Below are 10276 nucleotides of genomic sequence, written 5' to 3' on the forward strand. Positions count from 1 at the left end.
TGCTCAGTGACATGCAACGATTCTTTCTGTTTTGGCTTCGTTTGAAAATATTTTCATTGGTGGAGTAAAAATACAATTATTGTCAATATTATATATATATAAAAAAATAAATAAATAAAATAATCTTAACCTCATAAACTAAAAACACATAAGTTAGGCTACTTAATATTAACTTATAGTTACAATGTTGTATAAAAGCAATTTTGGTCTGAAATTGAATATCAAAACCATGTTTCTTTGCATAATCTTTCTCTTTCTCTTTTTTTAGTGTTGGGTTGAGAGTTCCAGTATCAGTTACATGTAGCTGTCTTGACTAACTGTGACCCAGACTGATAGCCAGACAGAGAAGAGACAACTTTGCCCTAGAGAGTCTCACTATTTCTCTCTCTCTCCTGCACACACATTACCAGTCTGACACACAACGCCGCAATTAACAGTTTGGCCCTCTAAGGGAGATCCTATTCACTATAGTCTACATTTCTCTCCATTTCTTTCTTACTCGCGCACTCTTTCTCGTTCTCATTCTCTAGGGAGAGAGAGAAGCAATTTAAATCAAGACACATAAAAGCTAATGGGCATTTGCAAACAAGTCTTAAAATCTGCACTAGATCTGAAATCCCAAACCAATTAGACAGAAGATTCTGATGGCTGGCATACGCCTCTCTCCACAAACTCCTCCAGGCTGCTTATGGTCCTGTGGAGAGTTTTAAATCAGATGTCAGAACAGCTATTTTAAATAACACTGATTTAATTCCATTTGTTTTCACAGATCATTTAATGATTAGATGCAATTTAATCTTGTAATCTGTGAGAGGCGTTAACTCTGCTAATCTGGAAAATAACCGGCAGAAGAGACAAAAAGGATAAAATTTTAATTTATTTTTTTTTTTTTTTTTCTTATTTGCAATTGAAGTAGAAGAGTAAAAGTAAATTGTGGTTATGGATCTGCATTTTCTGTATTTGTAGTCTGCCGTTGGGAGAGGGAATGGGGCTCTGTGGGTGTGTTTTGGTGACTGGACTCCACTGGGACTTCATCTACTTTACACTCTGCATTCAGACTTTGCATTGGATCAGGTTTATGATCTTTCTGCGCTGATCTGAGTCATGAAAACAGACTTTGCAGAAGTAAGACTCTTGAGAACTGTGCCACAGCTGATGCAGTTGATTTCATGCACAAGATACCCCTAAAGACTGACTACTTCCGCTGTGTGGGTTTGCATGTAAATGGAAGTCTAGAGGCAAAGTACAGGCAAGTCTTAGCGGTTTTTCAATTTGCATTTCTTTTTGTTTTAATCAAACAGAGTGGCGAAAAGTGAAACATTTGAAATGAAAAATGCTAATCATAATGAATACTGCTAGTTCAGAAATACAGTGTGTGATATTCTCTTTGGGATAAACCACAGTTGGCCAAGAAGTGAAATCAACATCCCACATGCAGCAGGAAAGAACCATAAAGAAAGAAAGAGAAATGAAAGATATTATACAGCCTGTCTGGAATTACAGATTTATTCTGCATCATACCCATACCTGTCAACATTTGGGCTCCAAAATCCGGGAGTCCTCCGGGGGGTGGGGGGGTGGTTCCTTATCTCTTTTAATTGGCTAAATTAAATATACAGATGAAAACATTTAGTATTCTGTAATATTTTTTCTATATTTTCCTAATTGTGAATTTTATGATTTGTTTATATACAATTTTATTTTTTTTACACTTTTATTATAGAATAAGGCAGAAAATATATTGTTTAGTTTCTATAGGCTACTGTAATAAATGCTATGTCAGTTAGCACTGCATTATTCAGATACTTTATTTATTACCTGGAAATTACTTGAAAAACACACATGAAGAATATATATAAACCGAGTATGCACTTTGCATGAGAGTGTTTAGTGCTCCGAAATGTTCACATCTCCTCATTTCAGATACAAATAAAACACCAGGTCATGCATAGACTTTATTTTAAATAATTTTAGATAATTATTTTTATTTTATTTTTTCGGTGAAGCACCACCCGAGTCTTCATTATTTCCCAAACAAGACAAACAGCAGATCTAAAAATGCACATATTTTAATAATTATATGTAATGGTTTTGTGTTGATGGAGTCACTCTGGTGTTAACAGGAAATGGCAGTTATTTAATATGATTAGCAATGGAGCTCAAGGAGCTGAGGGTATTTTAAGCATTTTTAACACAACTCACTGCACCTGATTCATTGCATGCAAGAATCATTTGAGGGTTTTAACAGTCGTCCATTACAGACATCCATCAGAGTTTGAAATTCACCTGTCAGTGCTAATGATAAAGTGCCTTCTTTTAGATATGGCTGCATGAATTACTTCCCTGCAATAATTTCAAATTTGTCCTTCATGTGCAACAAAAGGCTGCAAGTGACGTGTGAAATTAATGCACCGTGTTTTTAAAATCCTTCACGCTGGCCATCAGGTTCTCTTCCTTACAGCATTTATCTACAAAAGTAAAGTAAACAACTCACAAAACATTTATTCAGCAAACAGAACATCACAACCACACACACCTCAACACCAGATGTTTGCCATATAAAAAGTAAAAATGTTGAGTTTTTCATTCAAGAGGTTCATGGGAATCAAACAGAAAAGAACAAAAGCAGGAGGTCTTTCAGGGGCAACACACTTCACTGAAGTGATAACAGTTAAACAACACTCAATAGCCTCTTTTTTTTTTAATCCTATTCTTCCTTATCAGCAATCCACGTCCTGCTTGATGGGCAGTTTCTTTTGTTATGCCAACATGAATTTGGGTTTTATTCTCTGAAGAACAGCAGTGGAGTGCTGTAAATATTTGATGTGGACTCACACTGTGCCAACAGCTAAGAGTGGAGTGGAAAGGAGATAAAGTATCTGATTGTCCTGAGGAAGAATCGGTCTGTTTGGATGTCAGTGTGTCAATACGGTTAACTGACCTGCAGTGCAACGCAAAATAACCAGCGCCAATCGTAAGCATTACAGGTTTTCTGGGATCTCTACATGACACATCTGCATTTCTATTAAATATAAAGATTTACACAGAATCTGAGTGGACTACAAATTGACTTTCCCCTTTTCACTTTCACATTCTTACAGATTTCTTGCAAAAGGAATAAACACTGGATTCTGCAGTGTACAGTTAGCTTAGGGGATTGTTTATTATTTATTACAAGCATTAATATCTGTAAGGTCAAGAGATGACATTATGCATCTGACATCATACAATAATGAAGACAAAAGCATGGTTTAGTTGCTGTCACTAGTGAATTTCAGAATTTGCTGTCAAATTAACTTTTCCTTTAGGGGGAACGATGCAAAATAAATTCTCAAAAGGAGCACTGATAAAAGCTGTATACTCCCAGCTGTACAACAACAACAACAACAACAACAGAGAAATTCAAAAGATTTCATGTAATTTCTGTGTGATAATGATAAAACAAATGCACTTTTTAAAACAAATGCATTTTCACTGTCTTTTCTGGGTTAAGTGGGATAGGTCTTCAGCATAAATTTAATAGTGATTTTATATTGATAGCAAGTGTGTTTGCTGCAATTTAGATACTAAAATTACACATTTAGAGATATTTCACAAAAATTACATATTTGACATATTTCCCCCACTTCACCCGATGGTCCATTTTGCTAGCGAAATCAGTTAATGTTTTATTATATATATATATATATATATATATATATATATATATATATATATATATATATATATATATTTGCCTTTCTACTGAAGGTAAGTTAATGTGCATGCAGTTTAAAAAAAATTTTTTTAGATGCAAAATTTAATGCATTTAAAAATATTACTTATCTCTCTCAACCAGCACATTTCAAATGAACTGAAAACACTGCACATTCAGTAAGAACTCTCTTCTCGTGGAGGTTGTGTGTGTGTGGGTGTGTTGGTGCTGGCTTGCAGTCATGGTCAATAAAAAAAATAAAATAAAAATCAAGCCTTTTAAACACAATCATAATCCAGTTACACAGTGAGAACTAATCTTTACATATAAAATACCATATTGATAAATTGAGCCAACTGATATACACACCACCTACATACCATATAGACTGCATACATTCAAAAACAATTCAAATTTTTATCTTCTCGATGTGAAGCCAGTTCAGAAACAGATACTGCAAACAGTTAACGCAATGAAAAGAACAAATAATAATCTATGCGAACAGACATCAATGCTTAAGAGCAAAGATTACAGAGCAACGTAATCCTTAAACAAGAAAATCTCAGCTAAATAGACCTCGCGCAACCTGTACGAGTGTCTGAAAATAATACACAAAGACTGAACACTGGCTTTAAAAGAGCCTCGATTTCTATACTATCCCCGAGTTACATCACAGACGGCGGCACACTCCCAAATGGAGAAGTGAAACCACCGGATTTCCTCAATGAAGCGACCGGCACCTGCTGACAGCGCCGGTTCTCTCGCACTGTAGTGGAAGAAACCATCAAATAGTCAGCGAAAGTAACAGAGACGCCAGTTGACTGAGGGAGTCGGCAGTGTGGGAGCTGTTCTTTCAGCACCACAATCACTTCAATCCACACTACAACACACAAACTTTACCACCAATGAACCCTTTAACACAGAAACACTCTATGCCACAGACATTGGGGAAATGATCACATTTAACCATTTCACGTGCAGCTAAGCGAGGGGCTATGGGAAGAGTAGTGAATTTGAGAGAGCAGGAGAGCGGTATTGGCCTACTTACCATCTATCGCCATGATGTTCTGGTCTGGACTGAACCATGGCGCGCGCTTAAGACGGGGATGGCTCGACCGCTCCAGTGCGCGGGGGTGGAGAGGGGGATGCGCATCTGATGGTACATTCTGGAATGATAGAAAAGTCTACGCTGGGTTCCTGCTGCGCCTCTTAGCAGGATCCTGATTAACTGTTTTCAAATAATAATGCTTAAGCGTGGGATGAATTACAAGACAGCAGTCGAAAACCCAAAATTACGTGTTTTCCCGCAAATTAACAAGCCAATTAAGTGAATAATTTCGATCAATCGAATTTTGTGCGTCAAAGCATGTCAGTGATTACGTTATATAGCCTAAATGAGTACTTAGTGGAATATTATACAAGGCACAGCTAAAGATTTAAAAGAAAACATACACCCTTGATGCTCAGTTTGATACAGCTCAGTTTACAAAATTTCTTCACAGTTCTGTTAATTAGAGGTTAGATGGTTTGTTGAATTTAAAGTAATAGCTCACACAAAACTGAAAATTTGCTGAAAATATACTCACCCTCAGGCAATCCAAGATGTAGATAAGTTTTTATTTTTTATTTTTTTCATTAGAACAGAACAGAACATCACTTGCTAACTAATGGATCCTCTGCAGTAAATAGGTGCCATCAGACCAGTAATTCAGGTGACTCTAGCCCACCAATTAATGTCTTGTGAAGTGAAAAGCTGTTTGCAATAGCATAAAATCCATCAACACATTTTTAACTTCAAACCATTGTTTTAAGTTAATCCATAGCTATAACATTTTTCCTCCTCCAGTTAATTCCTTTACATTTATTGCCATATCACCTTCACATACTTTTACATAGCAGACAACATTCCACTAACAATACAATCAATATATTATGTATTTCTGAGTCCTTGTGACATTAAAAATTTCGACAGACCAAAAACAATTATATACAATTTTGACAAATTGGTGGTTCCTTGGTTAAAGTGTACAGTAAATATCAGAAATCTCATACTGACTATAATATTCTTATATGACTCGTTGTAATATTTTATTCTAATTAAAACAATTAATTTTACATATTGATTGTAATTTTATTTGGTAGGCAGCTATGTATTAAGTGGGATAATGTAGTGTTATTCCATATTTTCTTTCATTTTTAATCACTTTGTTTAGTCAGGATTCTAAGACTCATTCTGCTTTAAGGAAAGATCAAATATGAATTGCAACAAATATTAGCAGTGATCATTTTGATCCTAAATTTCTACCAGCTCTCCTTGGCTTTTAAAAAATTCATAACCAAACAGCAGGCATTCTGCCTAATGACAGCGACCTTTAGAAAGCATCTGCATTCAAAAGCAATTAAATACACGCCTTCCCATGCTCTCTAAACAGCCTCTGTATGTCAATGTATGTAATTCAGAGATATTATCAAGCTAAATTCATATTTTTCTTTTTCTTTCTTTTCTTTTCTTTAAAAAAAAAAAAAAAAAATCTGATCATAAGATTATAACAGTGTTCTATATATGAGACAGTGCTCTACACTGATAATTGCATTATTTGTTGTAAACTGGGATCTCTGTCTTCGCTTTTTACTCTGTTCTGAGAGAAGTGCTTGTGCATTTCCTGTCAAATGGGATGTCATTAAATTTCTGTAAGTACCAGAAGCCATTCAGAGCACTTACAGGAGAAACAATGAAAAGGAGAAGCGAGAGAAACACATTTGGGAAATCAGCTTTGTCTTTTCAGAGTGTCAAAGGAAAAATAGAGTGTGTCTGAAATACTAATAAGGACTTCATCAGATGTGAACCTGACAGTATTGGCAATGTTATCATAATCCCATCCGGCTACCTTAAAAGTCACCATGGTTACCCGCTGTTGCCATGCGCCCATTGTTCTGGTTAAAAACACAAGCATGTGCCATAATGTTAGAAATAACAGTCTCCCATCAGTCTCTCTCTCTCCAGCTATTCTATCATTTCCCATCCTCTTTGTATCTGCTCAATGGACCTCATCAGTCTTTTCTTTTCATTTAACATTCAATACCTGCCTAAAATAGAAACAAAAACATTTTAAGTGTTAACTGGAACCGGGGACTGAGGTTTAATGATGTGTATGAGGTCATCTACCCCAATTCCCAAAGCCATAACATCACAGAAATGTCACTGACAATGAAAATGACTAAATAATTCGGACACCTCTTCCTCTCTGGGTGTAAATTGAAATAATGGGTTATGACTGCTCATTTATTCTCTATTTGATTGTTAATAATTGACCGAGCAAATGCGAGGACATGCTCCACCAGCCAACTACAAAAATGGAAAATGATCCCAACACACAAAATCAATGGAAACAAGCACTTATTGCAATTATTTTGAACAAATGCTCAAACACACATGAAAGAAAGATCCCAGTACATATGAATCACTCTTAACCCTAAAATACATAGTTATGTAAAACATTTTTACAAAATGATCCAAATTTAAATTAGCTATATTACATCTGCCATTATGATCACTTTTAGTTGCTATTTTTATATTTAAGTATTATAATCCCATCTAAATAACTTATATGAAGGCCTGATTATTTATTTATTGTATTTTGCCAACATATAACGTAACTGTGCTTCACCCACTTTCTCCAAAAAAATAAAGAATATGCATTTATTTGTACATAAAACCATATTTTAAGGGCAAATTTAGCAAATCATGCAGTATTTGTCCAAGGCTGCGTGGTAATTATTTAAAATGTTGCACAACTTTTAGAGAGAAACTTTTAAAGGGGTCAGTTGATGCAATTTCAAATTTTCCTTTCTCTTTGGAGTGTTACAAGCTGTTTGTGCATAGATAAGATCCCTAAAGTTGCAAAGACTGGGTCTCAAGCCCAAAAAGATATTTGTTATAAAAGTTAAGAATCGTCCAAGCCCTCCTAAAACGCCTCGTTTAAACACACCCCCACATGTCTATGTCACTATGTGGGACAATTTGCATAAGAAGGCATAACTTTGATTCTCGCTGTTGCGGCTGCTGCCATGTTGTGGAGTCACTGTGTGTTTTGTTGTAAAAGCGAAACTACTTTGTTTGGCCTTCCAAAAGAGGACACAACTAGAAATCAGTGGTTAACTTGAATTAACAACACTGTTCTGGAACAGTTTAACCCAAATATTCAGATGTGTGCAGCACATTTTACAGAGGACTGTTTCCTGAACCTGGGAAGGCTGTGCACAAATGTTGTTTCTATAAAGTGGGGCAATTCCAACTTTGCAAGGACAGTCTGGCGCTTCTGACTCACAGCCTGTAAGTACAGTTTCATATTTAAAGAATTTGCCACTGTTGATTCAAACTTGTTGTTTGTAGTTTCTCCGATCGCAAATGCAGACATGGTTTTATGTTTACACGGCGCGATACGCAACGCAATGCAACGCCAATCACAACTCATTGGATAGCTAGCCAATCAGCGTACACCTCGCTTTTCAGAACGATGAGCTTTGTAAAAATCAACGTGTTTCAGAAAGGCGGGGCATAGAGGAGAGACAATAATGTACAGTATGTGGAAAATAATGTGTTTTTGGACTTTTAGAAGGGTGGGGAATTTGGGTTAGACAATATTGTTCAACATTTTAGCAATGTTGTGTTTCCCTTGTCTTCTTTGTGCATCAAGTAAATGCCAAGCTGTATGCAGATAAGCATCATGATCTATTTTAGTATGAAACTTGCATCTGAGTTGCAGTTGGTGTGCAGAGGTTAACTGACTCGGGTGGTTTGGAGTCTGGGCAGAATTTTCTCTATCAGTAATTGACCTCCTCTTCCTCCCTTGCCATCTCTTTAGGCTTGTTTTGTGTGTGGTTATTTTTGGATTCTGAATTGAGAGTCTCTTCCAAATGGTTGTGCTCATCAGTCTCATCTGTGTTGTCATAGAAACACTCAGACATCCATTAACCCTTTCAGTTTCAGGAAGAGATGAAGAGGAAGATTGATCTGTCCTCAGACAAATCAATGTAACTCTTTAGTCTTCTCTTTTACAGAGATGTGGTGAAGCATCTTAAAGCATCTTAAAATTAACTTGCATGTTCACAACCTTCTATGTAAATTCTGAGTGTAAGAACAATCTGATCTTTGCTTTTTTGGGCACAGAACCTGCTAGTAATCCAGCAAGGGACGTGCCTCATAACCATGTCTGTTTCTGTCTGTGAGACAAGCTGCTTGAGTTCTTATGGGAAAACGATAACCTATCAGAAAACAGAATTGTCAGTTTCTCCCCAGCCAGACAGCTTCACTTTGGAAAGCTTTCTAACGGACAAAACCTTAAGTGACTATCAATTTACCCAGGAGCTGTAAACACCACCTGATCTTAAATACCATCAAGACAGCTCAAAATAGTCCATTATTTATTCTGATTAGCTTAGTTGGAACTTTCCGTTAGCTGCTAATAACACACCATTTTCAAACCATGACCATCATATATGAAGACCAAAATTATTTTATAACAGTTTCATTAACAAGAAGTTAATTTTGAGCTACTTATATTGTAGGAACTCCGGTTGTGTATTTTTGCTCCACCAACAAAAATTAAGGTAGAATTATTCATTGCACATTTTCCAGAAAAACAGCGTTCTTGAAAGAATGTTTTTGAACGAATCAGTTCAGTGACTCATAAAGACAATCACTTGTTTTGTTCCGGAAAATTCAGCCTGAATTTGAAATCGTATGGACAAGGTAATAATAATAGTATTAAAAGTATGCTATTCCAAATTCAGCCTGTTTTTTTTGAAGGAATCGGATGAGTGAACAATTAGCGATTCACTTCAAGACAGTCATTGGCCACCAACTGGCATATCAATGAAACCTGCAGAAAAAGTCAGTTAGAAATACCCACAAGCAATGTACAGACTGAAAATCTGTCTGGAAGAGTGTTATTTTTATTTTATTTTGATACCATTATAGTACTTATTAATATTTAGAATTTACTTTTTACCAGTATCCATTTTAATTTTAGTAATATGCTTTTGTAATTTTTTTAAAATATATATTTAGCTTTATTTTAATGTTAGTAATTTAAGTGCTTTAGTTTTTTCAACTAATATTTATACATTTCAGCTTTATTTCAATTAACAAAAATATTTTAATAGTTTTAGTTCTAGTTAATAACAACACTGGCCAGGAACATACAAGCACAGAGAAGATTAGTGACACAAAAAGTGAAGAAAAAAAAATCTGATGACGTTGCATTGTTACATCAGTGTTCTTCAAATGCTGTTTGGCCATTGAAAACTGTTGTATAAGAATGCAACATGTGATTAAAGGCCCCAGTGCAAGTACAGGTGAAAAGAAAAGGTGCTCCTGATACCTACTACCGTTCAGAGCTCTCACTCTCTCCCAACACACACACACACCCACACACACACACATACAAGTCATGATGGAGCACAGAGGGGTTTCCAAGGCAACAGACTACCCACACTCCAATAACCACGAGAGGCTGGACACATAGGAGAAAGAGCGATGGAGTGTTTCACACAAATGGAGAACAAACATGTGTGCAATTG

At 35.9% G+C, this 10276-nt stretch overlaps 1 protein-coding gene across 2 annotated transcripts in view; it reads right to left on the bottom strand.

Moving 5' to 3' along the window:
• The window catches only part of LOC109088339 (synaptotagmin-14-like), a 37960-nt gene extending 33178 nt beyond the window's left edge, over positions 1-4782 (bottom strand). For both annotated transcript variants that reach the window (XM_042737263.1, XM_042737262.1), the window contains exon 1: positions 4743-4782. In XM_042737263.1, the coding sequence (XP_042593197.1) occupies positions 4743-4755 (13 nt within the window). In that variant the 5' untranslated portion in view covers positions 4756-4782. The remainder of the gene's footprint in view (positions 1-4742) is intronic.
• Between the last annotated feature and the right edge of the window lie 5494 nt (positions 4783-10276).

Source organism: Cyprinus carpio, chromosome B13, assembly GCF_018340385.1.
Source record: "Cyprinus carpio isolate SPL01 chromosome B13, ASM1834038v1, whole genome shotgun sequence".
Classification (NCBI taxonomy): Eukaryota; Metazoa; Chordata; class Actinopteri; order Cypriniformes; family Cyprinidae; genus Cyprinus; species Cyprinus carpio.